This window comes from Leptidea sinapis, chromosome 20 (assembly GCF_905404315.1).
Source record: "Leptidea sinapis chromosome 20, ilLepSina1.1, whole genome shotgun sequence".
NCBI classification, from domain to species: domain Eukaryota; kingdom Metazoa; phylum Arthropoda; class Insecta; order Lepidoptera; family Pieridae; genus Leptidea; species Leptidea sinapis.
This window is the reverse complement of record NC_066284.1, coordinates 8,338,239-8,362,633: the sequence shown is the minus strand read 5'-3', so window position 1 is coordinate 8,362,633 and position 24,395 is coordinate 8,338,239. Positions and strand designations below refer to the sequence as shown.

Here is a 24,395-nt window from a genome sequence, read left to right as displayed (position 1 = left end):
TGTAATTATTTAGCAAAATGACTAAAAACGTCAAGTTCCACAATTTTGTTAATTTACCTGAAATTCGACTCTAAGTTTGGACATGCTGTTATTTGGACTGTTTTAACTGAACACTTTGAAAATGCGTGGCGTTGCGTTTAAAGCGCGGTCAATACACAATTTAAAACTCTGCCTAATAGACACATAGACAGAGTTTTGCTTCAGACAATTTTTGAGTGTGATTATGAGTCTAGTTGTTTATTGACACGCTATGTATTAACCAGTGGGAGGCTCCTTTGCACAGGATGCCGGATAGACAAGCAGTAATGTGTAAGTTGGTTTGCGCCGTAGCTAGTGAAACTACTTTGCAAATGAGACTTAACATCTTATGTCTCTAGGTGAAGAGCGCAATTATAGTGCCGCTCAGAATTTTTGGGGTACAATATTCCTGAGCGGCATTGCATTGTAATGGGCAGGGCGTATCAATTACCATCAGCTCAACGTCATGCTCGTCTCGTCCCTTATTTTCATAAATAAATCAATATTTGTAACAGAGCTTTATGCTAGGTGTATACAGCGGGTCTCACCCTCGACGATGTGGCAGGCGATGCGCATGCGCACGGCGAACGTGAGTCCAGCGCGCACGGCCGCGTGCAGGTCGCGGGTGAACCGTGCGCACACGAGCAGCACGCCTGGGACTCCGCCATCGCTGCGCTGCACCAGCGACCCGAGTAGTCGCACGATACGAGGGTGCTCCGGTATGCTCCTGTTTGGACAATATATCGACTTATTGTTACATAACTTTGTATATAGGTATTGGTATTAAATTTTTCAATAAAATACTAGAGTTCACAGGCGGGAGGCTCCTTTGCACAGGATGCCGGCTAGTTTATGGGTACCACAACGGCGCCTATTCTGCCGTAAAGCAGTAATGTGTAAGCATTGTGTTTCGTCCTGAAGGGCGCCGTAGCTAATGAAATTACTGGGCAAATGAGACTTAACATCTTAAAAATATATCTCAATGTGACGAGCGCAATGATAGTGCTGCTCAGAATCAATTACCATCAGCTGAACCTCCTGCTCGTCTCGTCCCTTACTTTCATAAATACATAAAATAAAAAAGTATACTAGAACTCGCTGAGCACAAATTCAAGAAATATAATTAAGCTTCCTTGACAATGAAGGCTTTATACAGTATAGTAGATTATATAAAGGATAATGATGCATTAATGGTTATTGTCTGGTTGTGCGCAGGCCATCTAAAATTGTATAATATTTTATCTACACCCATGCTTTAAATCCTCTATTAAAGATTCTGAAACAGTTAGCTTATTGCCAACATTAAAACACCCAATGTTCTAATAACCATTACATCATCCAAACGAGTGTTGTAATGCTGTACTGAATTTCATAACAACACTCCTATGTTTTTTTTTCGATCCCTTCATGCGCAAAGGGTTTCAACAGACAGCCACATTCTTATTGCTCGATGCGTGGTATCTGTATGAATTTCAAAAAAAGAACATTTTCGTTTACGCGCGTTCCACACTACCAGAACTTCGCACGCCGTAAAAAAAAGTAGGTTATTCGAATCCCCGCCATTTTTCTTCAATATTTTTATTGTTTTGTTTACAAAAAATGAGCGATTCATTTTAAACGCTACAAAAGATAGAATATTCAAGTGAATTTTAATTATTGCTCTATACAAAATGTAAATTACTACTAAAATAAATAATTGTTTCAATACTTAGTTTATATATATATAATCAGTAATGAATGATATTAGGTTACTACTAGGACTGGTGTTTTGGTGTTAGCAGTAAGCTAACTGTTTCAGATTCTTTGAGAGGATTCATATTATGGGTGTAGATAAAGTCTTGTATTCAACTGTTGATAATTAGGTATTAAAACACTCATGTGATACTATTATCACACTCGGCTTCGCCTCGTGAGATAAATCCACATTCGTGTTTTAATACCCCTTATTACACAACAGTTGCATAAATAACTAATATTAAATTGGCTAAGTTGTTATATATGATTTAAAAAATGGGCTGGGAGTTTCTCTTTAGTTCTTCTTCCCATGTCATAGCCTCATTACGAACTGATGCATCTTCATAACGTTTACCAACTTTCTTTGCTATGCAATATGTTATATTATTGTCACTCCCTATGGTAATTAACATATATCTATTTCTATAAGCACTCTTACTAGTTATTTAACAATAAAATAAACTCGTAACAAAATAAAACTTTACAGGCTTTTTATAGAATACTTGCTATGTTTCGAATTAATATCGAAATCAAAAATTAGTTTATATATTTTGAGATTGGGTCTAGATGGTATATTTTTACACCTAGTATAGAAGAACTCCATGGCGAGCTCGTTGTAGTAACGGTCATCGGAGGGCAACACGGACTTGACCGCGGCCGGAGAATGACCACCCCATGAGCCGCGCACGGAGTATACCACGCCATACTGCCCTCGACCTGTACATAACCCAAGTGCTTTTATATTACATTGTTATTATATTGTATATCTTAATATCTAATATATAAAATTCTCGTGTCATGGTGTTAAACATTGAACTCCTCCGAAACGGCTTGACCGATTCTCATGAAATTTTGAGTGCATATTGGGTAGGTCTGAGAATCGGACAACATCTATTTTTCATCCCCCTAAATGGCCACTGGCCAATGGGTGGCCCACATGATTTTTTTTGACATTTTTTTTTTAATTTGTTTGATTATGAGTCAGCATTAAAAAATACATATAACTTCAACAGTTACTTTTGTATCGCGATTTTAATATCGGCAATACAACGTTTGCTGGGTCAGCTAGTATATACATATAATTCTACTGTACGTGTGTTGACAGTGAACTCCTCCTAAACGGGTGGACCGATCTGAATGAATGTTTTTGCGTGTTCAAGTGGATTCGAGGATAGTTTAGATTCACAATTGAACTTCCTCCTAAACTTGGCTGGACTGATTTCGATATTGTTTTTTGTGTGTTCTAGTGAATTTGAGAATAAACTTGGTAAGTAGGTATATTCTGTGAACTGCATTAAGATTTTCATAAAAAAATATAAAAAAAAACGGGAATTTTTAGGGGTATACTTGGAACTGAAACTCTATAAAACTAAAAACAAAATATGATTTACATTACCAGGAAAACTTCTACCGACAATTGGTTTGAACCAGATCGAGCAAGTAGTTTTTTTTTAATACGTCATAAATCGTAAACAGCAATTTACCTGTCATTCAATCAACTCAACTATTATTATTATCATTAAAGCACTTTTATATTATGTTACTTGCTGCTACGGAACCCTTCATGGGCGAGTCCGACTCGCACTTGGCCGCTTTTTTAATTTTTGTTTGAGCTCTCGTTTCTACTCTCTACTCAATTTAACTCGGACAGTGATATGTTGTGGCGGTGATACTCAATAGTTTTGCCATCCCAAGATTGCTTAGCGATCGTGTAAATCGTGTGTTTGTGTGCGTACGTCGCTTGGGGCGCTCTAGCATAATGTAAAAGTACTGTTCCATTACTGTATTGTGATTCAGGTCCCCTAGTTAGTGTCCTGCCGGGCCGGGGTGCGCAGCACGAATAAATTATCTCTATGCATTTTCTCGTCTTATCTCGACATGTCTATTGAAGCTAACATGGTTGCAAATTTATTTCGTATCGTTACGTCAAAAATAGAGATAAAAGTAATTTAAAAGACGTTTTTTTTCTCATATTTTATCGATATTAGCCAAGGTTTTTTAATTAAAAAAAAAACACTCCTCTTCAATGAAGAACTAGTAATTTCACTATAAATTCAAGAAAATGTTTCACTATTGCTTTGTTATGATAACAAGCCATAATTGACAGCTGCCGGCACGGAAGTAAAAGTACTCTGTGGTTAGAGTTACTAAAATTTAGTAACAAATGTCATTATTATAGTTAAAGATAAAAAATTGAATGAACGAAGAATGAAATCAGTGTCGTAACGTAAGAATACCATTTGTTCTTCATTCATTCTTGTTAAACGGCAACATCGGTTTGTCTATGCGACAAGGCCAAGTCACGACGAGAATTTTGTCACTAGTAGTGTGCATGTTAGGGTAAAGGTGAAATTAACCGATGTCGACAACTTTTGTCTCTCGCGTTGCTCACCCTAACCCGGCAGGCATTCACTACGATAAGTTTCATACTTCCAAGTCTCCTAAACGAATCTAGATAATATAATACTTGTAGTAATAGTTACGCACCGATCTCCCGGCCAAGCTCGGGCATTCCGTACATGAGCAGATCACACATTGACGTACTCTCCAGACATAGTCGGGCGAACAGCGGCGCGTATCTGCGAACAGCACCACACAATCACATAACATATTTTTTTATTTTAGAATCGAAGTAATTGCTATTTAAAATGTTATATTACGTTAATTACGATATTTAGTATTTATTCCGATAAGTTTTATAAAATCTCCTTGACATGTGTTTCACCTTTAAAAGATTTTTGAAGATGCCTCATCTTCAGGAGCTATGGACTCATCAAACAGTGTAACGAGAATAAATTTTTGATTTTCGTTACAGCGCTGTTGACTCGAAACGTAGTTAAAGAACCTTAACAATAAGTATCATAATTTAAAAAAAAAACATCATCTTTTTATGCTTTAAAGGTAACGTACTTCTTCCTGATAGTAAGCTTCACGTCCTCGGTGTGATGTAGACGGTTGGTGAGCGCAGTCTCTAGCGACGACAGCGCCGCCTGGTAGCGCTCATGCGCTGCACTCACACGCTCGATGATCTGCGTACACACACACACACACATACATTGTTTATGGACAGACGAGCGTACGGGTCACCTGATGTTAAATGATCACCGCCAGAGGAATCACATGAGCGTATCACACATAACATACATTAACAAACATTAAGCAGTGGAAGTTTACTTTACACGGGATGCCGGCTAGTTTATGGGTGAAGCAGTAATGTGTAAACATTACTGTGTTTCGGTCTGTAGGTGTCGTAGCTAGTGAAATTACTGGCTAAATGAGACTTAACATCTTATGTCTCAGGGTGACGAGCGCAATCGTAGTGTGGCTCAGAATTTTTGGATTTTGCAAGAATCCTGAGCAGCACTGCATTGGAATGGGCAAGGGGTATCAATTACGACCAGCTGAACATCCTGCACGTCTCGTCCCTTATATTCATAAAAAAAATATTCATCTATGGACTTGTGCGACTTTACATTTTAAAATGGCCACGCTGTCCCAGTGTAAATTCGTCAACACACAATTGAATCGAGGCCGCCTGAATGAGAGGCAACAGTTCTATCTGTTTACGCCGAACAACGATCTAAAAAAATATGCGGCATCTGTTGCGACACACTTGACTCCCATAACTAAAACAAAATAACCTCCCATTTTTTAAATGCGTGTAAGCTACTCTGGACGTTTATTCCGAAATAAATTAACGTTACTTATACATCGAGATAAACTAAATCAATTAATTTTAAATAAAAATCATATAGTCGCTTCGCTTTGAGAATGAGCCCGGCCGCCATCTTAATGACGTCATACTTAAGTCGGGTCCAAGCAGACAAAAAATATTTGTCTTTAAACAATTCGACACCTGTTTTGCCTCTATACGAGGCATCCTCAGGACGTATTGTCTCGCCAAAATCTGGGACGAGATAAAGTTCTGAATTAATTAAATGTTTTTGTTTATTTTTAATTAGTTTGTTCACTAACTGTTTTTTTGTATAGCTGTTGGAAACAGTTCTTTCGAAGTTGTCACGGGACAGTGGGACTGACATTAATCTGTGAACATAACAGCGGAAGTCTGCTAGTTTATGTTGTACGGGAGGATGCCTCGTATAGAGACGAAACACGTGTCGAATTGTTTAAAGACAAATATTGGCGGAATTAACACAAAAAGAAACTGAAATCATTTGTATAGACACTTTAAAATCAAGAATCCTAAGTACCATTAAATGCCTGCTGATATATCGCAATCGTTAATATCCCAAGGATCCGTCTCTGTCGTAATAAGGCATCTGTCAAATGAAAGTGCGTACTTGCGTCACCGCCGCTGCGTTTATAAATAGGTGTACCTTTCTTTGCAGTACTCGTGTAGGACACCGTGCGAGGAAGATAATTATCTTCCTCCACCAGTTTGATGAGATTTAAATTATTGACGTGTGAATGTGAAATTTAGTGGTCGAGATTTAGTGTGTGTGTGTTACCTGAGCGGATATGGCGCGAGCAAGCCGGCGAGCGGTGAGCGTGTGTAGAGTACGAAGAGCGGTGCGACGACGCCAGGCTGGGCTCAACACACAGCAGGCGTGCTCCTCTTCGCACCATTCATCTTCATCGCTGCCTGATAGACGCAATCTAAATTAATTTATTTATTTATTAGAAAAGGCTTACCAACAAGACATACAATAAATATTATCACTACTTATAATGTAACATTTCTTATATTTAATAAAAGGCATAAAAAGGCATAAAAGGCATTTATTTTCTCAAAATTGACTCCTTTAGAATTATTTTTGATGTCATTTCTTATACAACTAGATACTACTACCGCTTCGGAAACAAATGGCGCTCTGAGAGAGAAGAAGCGGCGCAAGAAACTCTCCCAGCATTCTTTTTTTGCGCTCTTTTCAATAAAAATATACAACATTGTACAGTCATTTCTATCCCTATAAAATAATCACAATCTAGTCCCAGGCTGTCCGATCATCTAGATATTCAGCAGTGGAGTAATAGGATTTACGACAGAGCCATTTTTTTTTTAATACTTATATATCTAACTTATAGGTATGCACAGCGTTGCCTTCATTTATTACTGTAAGTTTAGTAATACTACTGCAATATGTATGTTTACATCCAAATTATAAGGGTTCAAAAGCATATTTATTTAAAATTGCCAAATGTATTGAAATTTATACCTATACTACTATTACTATGGAATTTACTGTTATATAATTTTGAAATAAGTTGGATGGGTGAATTTGAGCCATAATGGTTTCCGAAGAATCGTACATGTACTGGCAGATATGTACTAATACGACAGGGATAAGAATTCACACCAAACTAAGCTCAAAAGCATCACATCATCAGCCGGAAGACGTCCACTGCTGGACAAAGGCCCCCCTCAAAGATCTCCACGACGACTTGTTTAAGAAGAATAGCGATAGTCATAAGTTTAATACTAGGAATAAAGATAAGCTCGCTGTTACCACTACCAAGCTCCATAAAGTTGATGAATCATTTAAAGGTGCAATGTATACACTTTTATTACAAACTTCCAAGTGATATGCTTAATCTGCCAGTAAACAAATTTAAAAATTCAATTAAACGAAAATTTTATAAAAAAGCTTACTATAAAATAAGGGATTACTTAGATGATAACAATGCTTGGGAATTAACTTGCTGTAACTCTGTTTTACTAAAACAAAATATTATGTAGTAAGTATACAGGCTGTCCCAAAGTTATGGGACATAAAGGGAAAGTACCTTAAATATCGAAGATAGGCTATTTTACTGAAAGAAGACTTTATATTATTTTTAAAAGTTAGTACTTCTGCATTCAGATTTTCAAAAAATAATACTTGCCTCGTCTGGGAATCGAACCGACTGAAATGTAAAAAAAAGCCTCTACTTTTATAATGCCAATCGAAAGAACGACCAAAAACTAATAACTCTTCTTAATTAAAATAGTATTTTAAAGGAAAGGAACAACGTAAAATGAATGTTTCCCTACTTGGATTGGTACGAATAGACCGATTAGATGGCCGGCCAGATCCCCGGACCTTACACCATTAGATTTCTTCTTTTGGGGATATGTGAAAGATATGCGATACAAAAAACGATACGAGAACGTGGGCGAGTTACAAAAAGAAATGTGCCATATCATATCGAGTATTCACCATAAAATGATAAAGCTAAACTCACCGCTCTCCTAGGTATTAAAAAAGAGGAAAATTTTGCGACCTAATCGAGTACATTTCGCGATCACTAGTTTGGAGCGAATACGATGACACCAGTGGAGTTCTGCTTACGCTGGTATTTTAGACTGGCGTGATTATATGTCTGCATAAGTATAGGAATGTGGTCGCATAACCTACCGGTGGAACAGTCTTCTGATCGAGTCGAGCAGCGTGGTCAGGAAGGAGAAGGAGGCGTAGGGTTGAAGATCCACCTGCCTGGCCACAGACACCAGTTGCCGCATCGCCTCGCTCGCTGGACGCCCACCCAGCTCAGATAGGCAGCACGACTCAAGGCTGTCTAAACATCTGCAAAAACATTTAAATTAAACACAAACACAAAAATAAGGGAAGAGACGAGCAGGACGTTCAGCTGATGGTAATTGATACGACCTACCCATCACTATGCAGTGCCGCTCAGGATTCTTGTAAAACCCCAAAAATTCTGAGCGGCACTACAATTGCCCAGTAATTTTACTAGCTACGGCGCCCTTCAGACCGCAACACAGTAATGCTTACACATTACTGCTTCACGGCAGAAATAGGCGCTGTTGTGGTACCCATAATCTAGCCGGCATCCTGTGCAAAGGAGCTTGTCACTGGTCAAAGACTTTTCTACTCCTCTACTTATATCTTTCATTTATACAGCCACGATCAATGATATATGTACATACTTTATTGAAACCTTGAAAAAGTCTATAATATATGGCCTAAAAAAGCATTGTTTACTGTATTGTAATATCGGTACGGTACTTTAATATCGCCAAAAAAGAATAGTTTTGTGGTGCCACAAACAACTAAATCTATGTTAGGTTATGGTATATGTACATAGAAATATTAGGTAATACGTAGTACATACTATATTACATGCGTACTATTTTCATGTTTAAGTCATTGGACTAAACATTTTAATGTCAAATTTAGAAAAAAAATACTTGTTAGTATAATTTGCCAAGATACTGCAAGGTATATTCTGTAATTTTCACGCGTTGGCTGTATGGGTGTACCTTTGCCATTCCATGAATAAAAAAATAAAAACACGCACCAGAGATAAGTTTGCACCTAGTATACAATACATTTGCCGCCCAGTTAAGCTGCAAGTCGAAAACTTGTGGTATTGTTTGTTTATTAATAAATTAAATTGTCAAGTCGTAGAAAAAATAAAATATTTTATGCGACACGTAGTATAACTAGGTCAAAAAACGGTCATTGCGTTATTCATTGCCGCACCCGCAACACTCACGTTTTTTGCGTGTAAACGTGTGTGTAAACAACTTGCATTTTTGGTTTAAGGAACTTCGTCCATTTAAGAATACTTCATTAATGCACTACTTAAACTCTGGAACGCGTCGGATTCGCCATACTCTATGGTCTTCAATGTCACCGATCTCATGAAAGGCATAAAGGCATTTATTTTCTCAAAATTGATTCCTTTAGAATTATTTTTGATGTCATTTCTATTATACTAGATACCTACTACTACCGCTTCGGAAACAAATGATGAGATCATTTAGCAGATCACAAGATCACTTACCTCTCCAATGTTCCGAAATAGCTGTCCTTCAAATTGTCCACGAAGTTTGCTAACTTCAAGCTTATCTTTCGACTCAGACTGGACAACACTGAAAAATTACAATGGTTTTAACATATTATAATAATGAGCTTATATGTTTTCCTCCTTATTCCTAGCATGCAAATATTTAGCTTAATACAGTGTTAGTGTGCGTGCATTGCTCAAAATAGAGGGTAACTCTAAGCTAAATTTTTTGCGACATTTTCACAGCTGTCATAATCTATTTCATAGACTTCTCACATATCACAATATGTATAGTAGTGGAAACTTTATTGGTATGTGTACAACCTTTTATGTATTTTTGTAAATAATTTAAATACTGTTTTGGTTCCCAGACATAAATAAATAATAATAATATTTAAACTAATATGAAGTAATTATAATATGATATTTTATGATAAGGTAAAAATGTCACTAAGAAAACCCATGTCATTATGGAAACATCGCGCAAGGAAAGTTTGGAAAGAACTTCCTTTCGCAGTGATTTCAGGTAGATGTATGGCACATTTTACCATACATATTCAAGGTTTCTGGTGGCACCTAAGGTTCAAATTCTTAGGTGCAGCTTCCACGAGCGAGTAATCTTATCGTCGTGCAACGTGTTTCTATGCACTGTCGATAATCAGAAGTAGTCTGGGATTCCTTAGCGAGTTGTCGGGGTCATGCGCTTATTCCGTATCCAGCGGTCGCGATAACGCGCCTATGCATAGAGCAACTATGCTTCCCTGGGGTTTAAAAAAAAGATGTGGTGTCGTGGGACACCAGGTAGGAACGAAGTTCCTTCGGCTAATGTAGAATCGACACAAATTGTAAAAAAAAATCGTATTCAATTTTATGTAGGTTTTCTTGATTTTTCTCTTAAAGTTTGCAGATTAGTTTTTATTTAAGTACAGGAAATAATAATTACAAAATATACACTACTCGCTTGTGTATACGACTGTCGCGCCTGCGCACGTCTCATTTAACGGTGTTACTCCACGGACTTTTTCTTACGATTTTACTATCACATTTTTTTCAGTTCGGTCCCGCAGCAAAAACCCTATCTCCTCCAAGCCTGCCGTAAGGAACTTCGTTCCAAAAATAGAGAAGGTGGCTAAGGGCATTTACCAGAATGCTGGCTAGCTTCTGCCATGTAGTAATGTGTAAGAATTATTGTGTCGGTCTGAAGCCAGTGAAATGACTGAGCAAATAAGACTTTCGCTATTCGTCGCGTCGATACGCTGACCGAAAATGTGGTCTCGTGGAAATTAGCCGACGGGAGAAGTGCACACTCGTCACGATGCAATCGTTCTTGGAGGTAGCGCCTTAGGTTTTCTCTATAGTTGCCCGAGAGCATAGAACATTCTTGCAAAAAAAAACAATGCAGGGTTAAGTTGAAAAAGTTTTACCATTTTCACCTGGTCTAGTATATATCTATATCGTATCATGACTCCAAAATGTATGAAAAGTAAAGTGAATAAATAAATAATAATAATAGTCTATAACAACACTCACCCGTAGTCTGAACGTCAAGTGATGCACGCTTGCTTGACAACGCGAGCGATGCGGTGCTGCACGTCATGCTCTCTGTCGCTCTCCACGGGTTGGACAGAGACAGCATTCCACTCTCCCTCTCAACAGGAATGACCTCCGCATCACTCTGACAAACAAGACGCTTCATAAATTACTTATATGTTTTTAAACTAATAAAAAATATATCAAATATAACTGTATATTAGACTTTCCGCCTCAACTCTAATCCATCTTCCATATTTATTTCTTTAATTGGTGGGTTGCTATTAACATACCTATCAAGCATATCATTATCATCAGCCGGAAGACCTCTACTGCTGGACAAAGGAAGGCCCCAAGTTTGCCACGACGATCGGTCCTACGCTGCCTTTATCCAGCGTATTTCGGCGATCTTGACCAGATCATCGGTCTATCTTGCGCGGGGCCTACCAACGCTGCGTCTTCCGCTACGTGGTCGCCATTTGAGGACTTTTCTGTCCCACCGGCCATCTGTCTGTCGAACTATGTGTCCTACCCATTGCCACTTCAGTTTCGCAATAATTTGGGCTATGGTTCTCCTACTGATCTCGTCATTTCTGATTCGATCTCGCAGGGAAACTCGGAGTATACCCTCTCCATTGCCCTCTGAGCGACCATTACCTTTCTCATCAGGCTTATAGTTAGCGACTAGTTAGCAACACGCACTGGTTGAAAACCTGTTGTCTTCTGACACTTTATACACTATCAAGAGTATAAGAGATGATTATTATTGTGTTGTGTGCTTTATGTAACTGGTGTGTATATATATGGGTATATATACACCAGTTATATATAGGTTATAAGGGGAATGACTTGGCACAAAGGCCTCTGAACTAAATTTGAAGTCCATCGATATTATCAGACACTGTCACCACAATAAATTTTATGAATACCTGGTACCAACGAAGTATAGTAGAAATCGGCATTCATGAGCATGAGGATATAAAGTATCGTAGGTGGACCTCTTCTTCACTTATATCCACCTGGTACTAAGTCTCATCAATATCAACAAAATAAAATGCTCACAGGGTCTAAAGAAGTTTTCGCTTCAAAAAGAATGTACAGATAAAATATACATTACTTGTAGCCCATTAAACGCGCTCGGTGTTTCGAGGTCGATATGACATGGCCGATATCTTCAAATATCCTCAATATTGTAAGATACCTTCGTGATTTATAAGGAGCGAAGCCGAAGGCCTCAACATACTCCTGATACATCATGCTTATACTACAAGAGAAGAAAAAACAAGCAGGTATTATAATTTTAGCAAAATATTGCAAATGTCAACTTCCAGAATAAAAGGCAAAGATATAATATGTGCAGTCTTTTTCACAGTTTCTATATAAATTATATGGGCAGTATCGATAGCTGGTGATAAAATCGATTGTCTAGCAAATCATGACAGAAGGATTTTATTTCCCTTTAGCATAGAAGTTAGCCTTTTATTTCCACGATATTTGTTATACGCAATAAAGAAGGCAGTTTCTTATACAAAATATAGAAATTGTAGCCGACTCACCCTTCCAATGGAGCTCTCGTTGTAGCTACAGTCGTTGGAGGTTATGATGTCGTACTCGTCGATGTTGAAGCTGTCGTACGACAACGCCTCCTCGCCGTCGGACGGGCTCCGTGCCGCGTCCGGGTCGTGGTCGTGTCGTGCGCTCAGCTCTGACATTTGGAGCGACACACTGGGCGTGTACGACGAGTAGAATATGGAGTTTGATACTCGGTAACGCTTGTCTTGGTGACATGGCAGATCTGTTATTAAAATAGTACATTGTTCACCAAGAGAATGTCATCGAGTAGCGGGATAACAATTCCTCTCGAGTGATATAAAGTGCTTTATTAATAAGAAAAAGTGTGTGTGCACTTATGTATGCACGCAAGAAATTATACTTCTTTGGCCTAACGAAGCAAAAATCATTAAAATGATTTATTCTACGTTTTTAGAAAGAAAAATTTTGTAAAAAACTAGCAAAGATTGCTTTGACAATTATTTATAATTATTTAATTATGAATACGGCTGTATGGGCTTGAACCCCTTGCCGGTTCTAATAATGGACGAAGAAACCAAAAAAAAATTACGAATGACGCAAACGTCAGAAAATTTTAGGAACCAACTATAACCTGTTAATTTTGTGTTACAGTGATGCGCGCGCATCTTAATATTTCACTCTCATATTTTTTTCATAACGCGCCTAAAGAAGTAGAACTTCAAAATAAATTCAAATGTCTAATGACAGTCTATTAAACAAAACTAAAAATTTACACGGCCAGATACAATAATGAATACAAGCTGAACGTCCTGCTCGTCTCGTCCCTAACTGTTATAAAAAAAAATTGTTAATGGCCAGTCGTTTTCCGTGAACATATTCAAGGGGAAAAAATAACCCATTGGTTCTTTTATTAGTTTACTCTAATAATGGACCCTAAAACTATTCTACTGCCTCTAAACCACGTTGGAAATGGATTTGGAATCCGAAACATGAATATGGCTCGGGTGGAATTCCTCATTTTGATGGTGAAATACGGTTAATGGTTTAATATCCTGACTAATAACTCCGAAAACTCCCCGTTATTTGCGGTGGAAAATGCAAAGAGAAAGAGAGAGAGAGAGAGTGAGTCTATTGTACCGATGACAACTCTCTAATTTTTATTGCCCGATGACGCTCTTATTCTTCAGGTTTCGGAGGAGTAAGAGATCTCGTGTCTTAAAATAATTACCGTCAACGCTCCAGTCCATAAGGCTGATCTCCTGCTTCATCTCCTGTAGCACATCCTGCATCATCTGCACCAGTTCCTGTTTCGTTTCTCCCTCCATGAACTTTTCATTGATCGTCTGTCAGCATACAATAACTCAGTATATCAGAAGTAGATACAACAGTTGTCAGCCCTATCCCTTAACAAAATAAAAAAAATATGCATAACATTTCGTAATTTAATTTTGATAGACCAAACTGACCTATTTATTGTTTACGCATCGTGCATGGTGCGCATCAGCGTGCCCAATGGCGGATTGTCTTACTATTCCATACTGTGTTAACCAGTGGGAGGCTCCTTTGCACCGGATGCCGGCTAGATTATGGGTACCACAACGGCGCCTATTTCTGCCGTGAAGTATTCTGTTTCAGTCTGAAGGGCGCCGTCTCAAGATAACGAGCGCAGTTTTATAGCCGCTCTGAATTCTTCGATTTTTCAATCATCCTGAGCGGCACTGTATTGTAATTGACAGGGCGTATTAATTACCAACAGCTGAACGTACTGCTCGTGTCGTCCCTTATTTTTTTATTATAAAAAAAACTGATCCGTTTCTAGCATGTTATAACAGTATGATAATATGATGCAGTTATCTGACTCCTTACTCACCTCGTACAGCTGCCGCTCAGTGTTGGCCACGTACTGAATCCTGACGGGTAAGACCTGCAGCTCCCGCGCCAGCTCGAATGATGACAGGATCAACTGTTGCACCAACCCCACGTGGATCTGGATATATTTTATGTATATTTAACATGCGAACTTTTGGTCCTTATAAGCCGTGACTGCCGCCAAAACATTACATATATTATGGATAGATACTATTTAAACAAAAATATGTCATCAAGTTACCACCTTAGAATAATGGACGCCCCATTCCGAAGTGATTCTTATCTTATACCTAGAGAAACACTGTCAAATATAAAGATACCAAAATAAACTGCAGGTGTTGTGTCCAATAATTAAGTAATTTTATTGTTCATCTATCAACCTACATATTAATTAAGGTAAACCATTGTTGATCTTGGTCTGGAATAAATTGACACTTGACAGTTATCTATTAAAACCTCTTTGCTGTTTTACTAACACTAAACATATACTTAAAGCTTGGTAGTCTACTTTAAAGTGCCATTGGCTAAATTGTGGTACTTCCACAGAAACCACAGTAAAAGAGAACCACAGAAGAATAGAATACTAAAAACTAGAGTTAAAAAAAAGAAGAGCCAGACCACAGAGTAAGTTAGATGACGATATAATATGGGTTGCAGGAACAGCCCCAGTAGAGTAGCTAGCTAGTAGGCAGGAATCGAAAAGATTGGAGGATAAAGATTTGCTCTGTGGCCGTCCTAAGCGTTTCTCAACCAAACTGTGAACGAACCTCCTTGGGGTGTTTCAAAGTGTATATCATCTAACAAAGCAGCAACACTCGTGTGATTCTTCCGGTGTTGTAAAAGTATAGACCTCCTTTTCAGCGAATTATTTTTTTTTAAATCGAATGAATAATATTAATGAATGTTTCTGTAGATAGATTACGTATGTATCGATATTACATATTTTATAATATACATGTAAAAAAAAATAGTTATAATCAGGAGATTACAAGAAAGACATTGTCTATATATATTTAAAATGGTTTTTGAAGCTCTTTCACGCCTAAAACACTGATCGTACCGACATGAAACTACCACCATTCGATGAAAAATTTACCGTAGATGGTTTAAGGCTACTTATTTTTTTATTATTTAAATTAATTTCCTTTTAAAATTCGCCCAGCGAAGGGAACGGGAACGGCTGCAAGCTGGTGCAACACCTAATCAACTGACGAACAATATTTCACCATCGTTTTTTAATTACTGGATCAGAGAGTTGAGTTAAATAAATGTTAAAAGTATTTTATTTACGGATTAAGATTAAAACATTACCCTCATTACCATTAGTGCCATTACCCTCAACTCAAGACTTATTATTATAATCATCAACCAACAAACTATAAAAGAAATTGTGCGACCACGACGCAGCAATTATTTAAAAAACAAAGTTAAGAATTTAAATAACAATGAAAACGATTACAAAACTGACCATCATACCCCTTGCCATATTTTAGAAACGACCCCCACAACGACACAGCCTAAATATATCAAAAAAAAAAATACAAACCTCACTGAGTGCGATGGAGTGGTCCAGTAGATAGCTCTGAGAGCTCTCCGTGGCGAACTTCAGAATGTTGTTCAGTAGCAAACTCCTAAAATATATAAAATTAATATTTTTTCATTACAGTCAGCCAGCACAGAATCCGTCCATTTATGGTTCAACGAGTTATCATAGTAGGAGGCTCAGTTGTATAGGATTTATCTACATGAGTACCACTGCGGTGCCTATTTCTGCCGTCAACTATATTCTCGCAAGCACTATTAGGGTGCGCCCTGAGTCACGGCGCACCGCGTACGGCGGATTGCAGAGCGGATTTACAAGTCGATACGTGTCCTCAGTGCACGCGGAAAACTTGATGCGTACGCGCATGTGTTGTATTTATTTTACTTTGATCTTAATAACGTCGATATCGAAACTTAAATATTTACAATATTTAGAAAGAAGCAGTTATTTACCGATGATATATATTTTTTTTAAAAGATAGAAATCACGAAATTTGTAACTAAAACGCTATATGAAGAATTAAGACGATTTCCGGAGAAATTTTAGATTAAAAGATATTGAACAACATTTTTTTAGAAACAAATTATCACAGAGAATTAATACGTCCTTCTGAAAAATTGTTCTAACTTTGAGGTTACTTTTTTATTAGGGTAAAATATAAGAGTTCAAAAAATAAACATCATAACATGTTAGGTAGTGTTCATAATCTTCAGCAGGTAAGTCGTTAATGTGCGACATTTTACTTCACTATCCGTGAGTAAAAAACAAAATACGCCGTATTGATGAGCGTATCCGCTAGTAGAATGCGCCGTGAAATGTGCGCGCCCACTCGCACTCCGCACAAGTTCAGACATGACGATAATTTGTTCAATGCGCCATTGATAAAATCTTGTATGCTTTGTTAAACTCTCAGGTTATGGCTTCATTGTTCATAAAATTTTGTTTTCAGTTTTATTTGTGTAATTAATCCCAGAAGTGAGGGTTATCACTTTAAAACATAACAAATTATTCAGATTTTAGTTCTTTTTTTTTTTATTTTCTTTTAATATAATATTATTAGTAAATAAAACCTTTTTCGACAATTACGCCAAATATCGGTGGGTGTATACCGCATGAAAATCCGTTTGGTAATGTTTAAGTTTATCGCAGTGTTTATCACGTCCAGAAAGACAGATTGTTTGCTATTTGCAGAAGTTTCTAGAAGTATTTAGAAACAACTTCTAATGTTTTATATTCGATTCGATTCGCCAATTTGAAAACTGTTACAAATTCTACTATCTGAATAAAATGCTTAAAAAATAATTAAAACGCTTTTATTTACTAACTTATAATTTTTAATTCATTTAGGTCGCGAGTCATTCCTGACCATGCAGCGTTGTAAAGCACGCGAAATATTGCAAAAAATCTATAATATAGCTGTTTATAAATGTTCGCTTGAGTTTCTTGTGATAGTTCTTCCTTTCAAGTGAAAAAAGTATATTGAATAAAATTTCAATTTCAACATAGCCCATCAAACAGAGTTAGTGTACGTAATATCCTACCTGCTCCTCACAGTTCTAGCTGCCGTGTCCTTTTTCTTCCTGGCGAGGTCCAAATTTGCCTTGTCCATACTCTTGGAGATCTCATCGTCGTCGAGAATCAGCCACTGCGACTTAACATGGTGCTTCTGAGCTGGACTAGCTGGTTAACAAATTATGATAGGATAATACCACAAATACCAGGGGGCCTACTCCTAAAATCGATATTCGATAAATCGTCGCATTAGTCGTGTCGAATCCTACTCTTAGTTACATCGTAATCAATGACGAAACGATTGAACGAACGAAACATTATTCGATATTATCGGTCCTAACCCTACTCTTAGTTGAAAATGTCAGAGACGAATATTCGAATTTCACAAATAATCAAACGTCACTTTTACGATAATCTCAACGACACCTTCTAGGCTGTCGATGCTATTATCGTTTCAAGTTGTATAGATATATACAATATATGTATATTGTACTTCAGGCATGGAGTATAAATATAAGAAAGTATGTACTTAAAAAATATTATTGAAATAATTATATGTGATTTACTATTCAACAGGATTTTTAACTACTAAGTCATTTAAGTCATTTTGTTGATCGTTTATGCGTAGAAATAATGCAAATGGCCGCCTGAGAAATAGGAAGTCGACGAGAAGGGTTGAGTTACTCTTTTTTACATTTTATTATCCGCAAGTTTTGTATTATTTATTCAATTTTAAATGGTAATATTATATTCATTACATATTTTTTTAACATTTACATTATGTGTAAATGATACCAAATTGGCGGTGCAGAGTCTGGCATGGTCCTTAGCGCCTAAACTATGTTTTGACTTTTGACACTTAACAGCGACATAGCACAGATAATGTTTAGGTTTGAACATATTTCATTCACCCTAACATCGTAAAAAAATCAAAATATTAGTCTATGGTTACGATAAACGATAAGGAATACGAACATTTGTTAGAGTAGGGTAGTTGCGATATATTCGGAGTATTATCGTATCGTTTCGAATGTATCGTTGTCGATTTTGCGAGTAGACCTCCAGGACTTCTGTATTATATGTATTTCACGGGTAGTTGTTAATATGATAGTTTTTCATTTAATAGCCATCGATAGACCATCTTAAATCTGTGGCTAGGTATTCTAATTTAGGCATCGTTATGCCTACTACTCGGTTAAGTTGAGTAAGTAAATGTATATACGTTTACAACATAATCCCAGACAATGGACAAAAAAAAATTGTTACGAAATTCAAAATAACTGTTTATGTGGTAAAGGTATTGTATCTTAAATGACTTTCTAAATGATAACAGAGATTGAGAATGGAACGACCGCCCTCACGCTAAAAATAATTTAATTCAATAGCCTGAGGGCGATTCAATTTATTTAAGTTTTAATTATTATTTAATTTAATAAATTTAATTGTAACGTATTCAAGATATTTAATTAGGATGCAACAATGATACAACATAACAGGTAACTACGGTAACCAGACTTCCGAGTTCTACAAAGGTTTATATTCAATAGTTTTAACTTTTTATGCTGCGGCCACATTTTCGCGATAAGGCGAAGTCTTGTGTAGTCGCGACACGTCTGGGCAAGCAATTTTTCATATAAGTAAAAAGTTTTTTGCCTTAACCCAGCAACAGTAGAAATAATTCGCTAAATATGAAAAAAATTTTTTTTATAAATTAATGTAATATTTTCCTATATTTATGTGAGAATCATGGTAGAGGTATTATATATATATATATATATATATTATGTGACGACAACATACCACATACTTCCCACTGGTCCAAAAGATCGTTCATAAACGCGATTCTCTTCTCTTCGACTCGCACCGTTGAGGTATTGTGTTCGACACACTCCTTTGCCTTTCTATAATAAACATTAAATTATATAAATTTAACTATTGGAGATCTCGTATTGGAAAAACTTAAGACTAATAAAATAATACTGTGCATCAAAAATAACGCGGCGTTTCTCACGCCTTTAAAAAACAAATTACAAAGATTCACACAATTTATGCAGCCTCAAACTTTTTGCAACTGAAACATTTATTTTTATCAACTATGAAACAAACATGCATAATTGTATATCATAAAAACTTTTGTATCCGGTACCTCTAGCTTATTATTCAGTCACTAACCATTGGCCAAAGCGGTCTCAGTTATAAAAATCCTGTAAGCCTTTGCATTTTGATTAATGTTATGAATGCTCATTAGATTCTTTGCGTCTTTGCAATGCAAGATTTTTCGCAGGTCCTTTTAATGGTTTGAATAAGAATTTTTTGTTAGTTAAATCCTGGAAAGTTAGTTCCCGAAGGAGTTCAATACACATATTGAGGGTTTTCAGTCAAACTGACCTCACATCCTGTCTCAGATCTCTCTCGTACTCGGTCAGTTCCTCGCTGCAGTTTGTCCTCGCCGACTCCGTAGCCTCAGTGCGCTCGAGCCCGCCCGTGGCGTGCGCGCACGCACTGTCTGCGAACAGCACGAACAAAACTTGCGCGTTGGGGCTCACGTGCTTTATCTGGCGCAGGTCGAGGCAGTTCTGGAAACATTTAAATAAACTACTTTTAATTGTGGTATATATAATTGAAACTACTATACTAATACTCCAGGACCATCATTCAAAATAGGAAGAGGAGTAAAACAAGGAGACCCGCTATCACCGAAGCTTTTTACGTCTGTTTTAGAGGAAGTCTTCAGAGCACTAAACTGGGAAGATAAAAGGGCTCCAACTTCACGGCAAAGTTCTCTCACACCTCAGGTATGCAGATGATATTGTATTATTCTCAGAAGATCCAATAGAAATACAATTCATGATAAACTCACTCTGCCAAGAAAGTAAGAAAGTGGGCCTTGAAATAAATCAAAACAAGACAAAAATAATGACTGAATTGAATATGTCGACGATTACATTTACCTAGGGCATGTAATATCCTTCAAATCTTGCAATGAGAAAGAAATAGAACGTAGAACTAAAAGCACTTGGAATAAATACTGGTCGATGAAGGAAATTTTCAAATCAAATTTGCCAACGAAGCTTAAAACAAAAGCTATGGAGACCTGTTTAATGCCATGCCTCACTTACGCTTGTCAGACATGGCCTCTAACATATAGAAACTTAGAAAAAATTAAAGATTGTCAGAGAGGAATTGAGAGAAGTTACATGGGGCTAAGAATAAGAGACAAAATTAAAAATGTCACAATAAGAAATAAAACCAAAACAAAAGATGTAGCCTTATCTGTTCTACGTTTAAAATGGAAATGGGCTCGACAAAAGATGGTCCAAAGTAGTAACGAATTGGTACCCTATAAATAGGAAACGAATCCGAGGCAGGCCTAATAAGAGATGGAGCGATGACATAGTAGAAACAGCAGGAAAGATGTGGACAAGAATTGCAAGAGACAGGAACGAGTGGAAATCAATGGAGGAGGCTTTTACCGCTAAAGGCGGTCCTTATGTCGAAATTAATAACTAATTATACTAACAAAATGTATATTTTTTATTTAAAATAGTGAAATACTAACAAATACAATTAATAAGTAAATATCTTAATGTATAGATGTAAGGAAATAAAGCTATAAATAAAATAAAAATAAATATGATTGAAACTTGTGTAATTATTGCTAAATTTAACCATAAAATGTCAAAATTACATTATTTTTGACATTTCATTGACTTTACAATCAATATTATTACAACGGTTGACTGATGAAAATATTTTTTTTTTATAATAATAAGGGACGAGACGAGCAGGACGTTCAGCTGATGGTAATTGATACGTCATGCCCATTACAATGCAGTGCCGCTCAGGATTCTCAAAAAACCCAAACATTCTGAGCGGCACTACAATTATTGCGCTCGTCACCTTGAGACATAAGCTGTTAAGCCTCATTTGCCCATTTACCAAGACTAGAAGGCCATTGAGATTACCAAACACAGAAATCTTTTAAGATCTTTTTCAATATATAGCTATTTTGTAAGTCTATAATAATTTAAAAGATGGGCGGGAAGTTTCTTATTAGTTCTTCTCCCCATGACAAAGCCCTTTTATGAAATATACTTTGTTGGTATGTAATAAACACACACCTAGATACTAATAATAATATGAATCTAAATTGTACTGAGCTATGAACTTCTCATGCCTGTTTCCCTGACAATTTATTACATAGATTGAAAATAACTCACCTCTGCATTAAATACGGCCGGTACCCCATTATCACTGATGACGTAATCCTCTTTGCCATCACAATCAGCGGTCCAGTAACTACTATTCACAATATTTTCACTAAAAACACAATCGCCGTATCTATCCAACGCGTATAAATACACTGGAGTGAAATTCCTCAGTATAGATTCTCGTTTACTATAGAAATCGGCGTGAAGTTTGTTCAGATTTACACAAATTTCGTTGTCATGGCAACTTGGCGATATATCTGGAGGTATGATGATCCTGAGGCCATCCTTCAAGAACGAGTTGTTGAGTTCTATTTCTAGAATGGTTGTAAGATCAGCTGGGTCTTGTCTGATGAGGTCCTAAGTGGGAGAAATAACAATTTTAATATACAGGGTGGTTTTTTGAGAAGGGCGGTGATGGCCAAGTCGGAAACTATGAGACTTAGAGAAAAGTCGTGAAAGAAGATGACTTCTTTCACGACTATGAGGGTATGAACCCTCGATTTATAAGAAACCGTTTTTATCAAACCTTTATTTCAAAACATTTAAGAAACCATTAAGTTAATACATTTCATTGCAAAGATTGATATTTATCAGCAACTGAGTCCATTGGTGCAATAATACAGGCTGTCATTTTTTTTTAAAAAAACATTCGGGTCAATTTTGGTCAAAAGTTCAAAAAATTTATTTGTTTTTTATAAATCGAGGGCATGACTCTTTTTACGACTTTCCTCTACGTCTCGTAGTTTCTGACTTGGCCATCACCGCCCTTCTCAAAAACCACCCTGTAGAGAGCAATGAAAATTCAAGCTCTAAAGGTGTCATACAATTTTTAATTAGGAAATAATAGAATAGAAATATATTAATATACCGTAGGGAGTGACAATATCATAGTATGTATTATAAATATATTGTACTAGTGAACCCAACAGACGTTGTCCTGTACACACGTCTTAAATTTGAAAAATCGGTCCAGCCGTTAGGAGGAGTTCACTGACATACACATGAGCAGGAGAATTATATTATATGGACGGAATTGAGAATCGAAACCAATCTCAAATTCACGGGAACACACAAAAATATCATCAATATCGGTCCAGCCGTTTAGGAGGTAGTTCAATTCTGAATCTTAACCATCCTCGAATCCCCTTGAACTCACACAAAAAATTTCATCAAAATCGGTCCAGCCGTCTAGGAGGAGTTCAGTGACATACACACGCACACAAGAAATATATATAAAGACTAGTGCACCCAACAGACGTTGTCCTGTACACACGTCTTAAATTTGAAAAATCGGTCCAGCCGTTAGGAGTAGTTCACTAACATACACATGAGCAGGAGAATTATATATATTATATGGACGGAATTGAGAATCTAAACCAATAACAAATTCACTGAAACAATCAAAAAAATCATCAAAATCGGTCCAGCCGTTTAGAAGGTAGTTTTATTGTGAATCTAAACCATTCTCGAATCCACCTGAAGACACACACCAATCTCAAATTCACTGGAACACACAAAAATATCATCATAATCGGTCCAGCCGTTTAGGAGGTAGTTGAATTGTGAATCTAAACTATCCTCAAATCCCCTTGAACTCACACAAAAAATTTAATCAAAATCGGTCCAGCCGTCTAGGAGGAGTTCAGTGACATACACACGCACACAAGAAATATATATAAAGATATAAATATATTTCTATCTCTATAAACAGTTTGTGCTTGATACGCTCTGTAGAACTCTTTTGAGATTTTAATGGATTTTTTTTTTTTCACAGTAAGTCCAGAACTTCGAGAATTTAGGTGTGTGTGTGAATGTAGGTTATAAAAAAATTAACTTGAATTTAAATAGCATCAGGTGACAGTTTGTTATTTTTAAAGTGATATCCCTCACTTCTGGGATTAATTAAATTAAATTTATGAACGATGCGGGACTCGAACCCACGACCTCTCGGGTTCCGTCCGAGCGTTCTTACAACAGAGCCTACCGTTGTAGTGACGCAGGGTTCGTAAATCTTAGTATGTCCTTTTCAAATCTTGGCTCAGTTGGTCCCGCATCGTTCATAAAAATTTAATCAGGTGACAGGTCTGCCTCGACGAGTAGCCTCCTAATACCATAATAATATATAAAAATAGTTATTTGTTCAACAAGTGAGCAAAGTTATTTTTTGCTGCGAGTGCTGACTTTAAATCACGAAATGGCGAAGTAGTCTAAAATTGAGAGTGATGAGGGGTAGTGATTTATAGGCACTAGACAAAAAACTATTCTATTCGGTTAAGAATTTTCTTTAGATCCTTCTTTGTGCACTGTATTTTTGCGTCGAAATATTTTCATTGCGTTATGTTGTAATCGACTCCCTAAGAAACCAATTTTTGTGGATATTGAGGTATGACCGCGACTTAAGATTTGGTAAGCAAACCGATGTGTTGTTATATAACCTGTACGGGCAGAGTCTCCCACGGCTGCTTGTTGCACTCCAGCTCTTCCACCAGCTCAAACTCGGAGGTGCCTAGCGTCACCTGGGTTTGCGTGCTGGAGCCATACTGAATGCGTAGCTGGTAACAGAAGTAATCATTAAAGTGCTGCAATCCTATCTTTCTCACTAATCTTTGAAATGTGAATTTGGAGATTGTTTGCTATTTCACACGTTATCAGTTATCCGAAAATCATGGCATTTAGAGCAAAGATATCAGATG

At 37.0% G+C, this 24,395-nt stretch overlaps 1 protein-coding gene across 2 annotated transcripts in view; it reads right to left on the bottom strand.

The window, feature by feature from the left end:
• Window positions 1-24,395, bottom strand: part of LOC126970131 (dual serine/threonine and tyrosine protein kinase-like) — a 39,545-nt gene that overhangs the window by 5,925 nt on the left and 9,225 nt on the right. Inside the window, exons 4-20 of one of the 2 annotated variants that reach the window (XM_050815863.1) lie at window positions 24,138-24,254; window positions 21,712-22,059; window positions 19,880-20,067; window positions 19,292-19,392; window positions 17,521-17,659; window positions 15,983-16,067; window positions 14,438-14,554; window positions 13,796-13,910; window positions 12,591-12,829; window positions 11,035-11,179; window positions 9,502-9,589; window positions 8,109-8,276; window positions 6,222-6,369; window positions 4,663-4,781; window positions 4,240-4,331; window positions 2,337-2,469; window positions 567-745 (exon numbers count right to left, since the gene is read on the bottom strand). In XM_050815863.1, the coding sequence (XP_050671820.1) occupies window positions 567-745; window positions 2,337-2,469; window positions 4,240-4,331; window positions 4,663-4,781; window positions 6,222-6,369; window positions 8,109-8,276; window positions 9,502-9,589; window positions 11,035-11,179; window positions 12,591-12,829; window positions 13,796-13,910; window positions 14,438-14,554; window positions 15,983-16,067; window positions 17,521-17,659; window positions 19,292-19,392; window positions 19,880-20,067; window positions 21,712-22,059; window positions 24,138-24,254 (2,521 nt within the window). The remainder of the gene's footprint in view (window positions 1-566; window positions 746-2,336; window positions 2,470-4,239; window positions 4,332-4,662; window positions 4,782-6,221; window positions 6,370-8,108; window positions 8,277-9,501; window positions 9,590-11,034; window positions 11,180-12,590; window positions 12,830-13,795; window positions 13,911-14,437; window positions 14,555-15,982; window positions 16,068-17,520; window positions 17,660-19,291; window positions 19,393-19,879; window positions 20,068-21,711; window positions 22,060-24,137; window positions 24,255-24,395) is intronic. The other variant, XM_050815864.1, reaches the window with a different exon arrangement.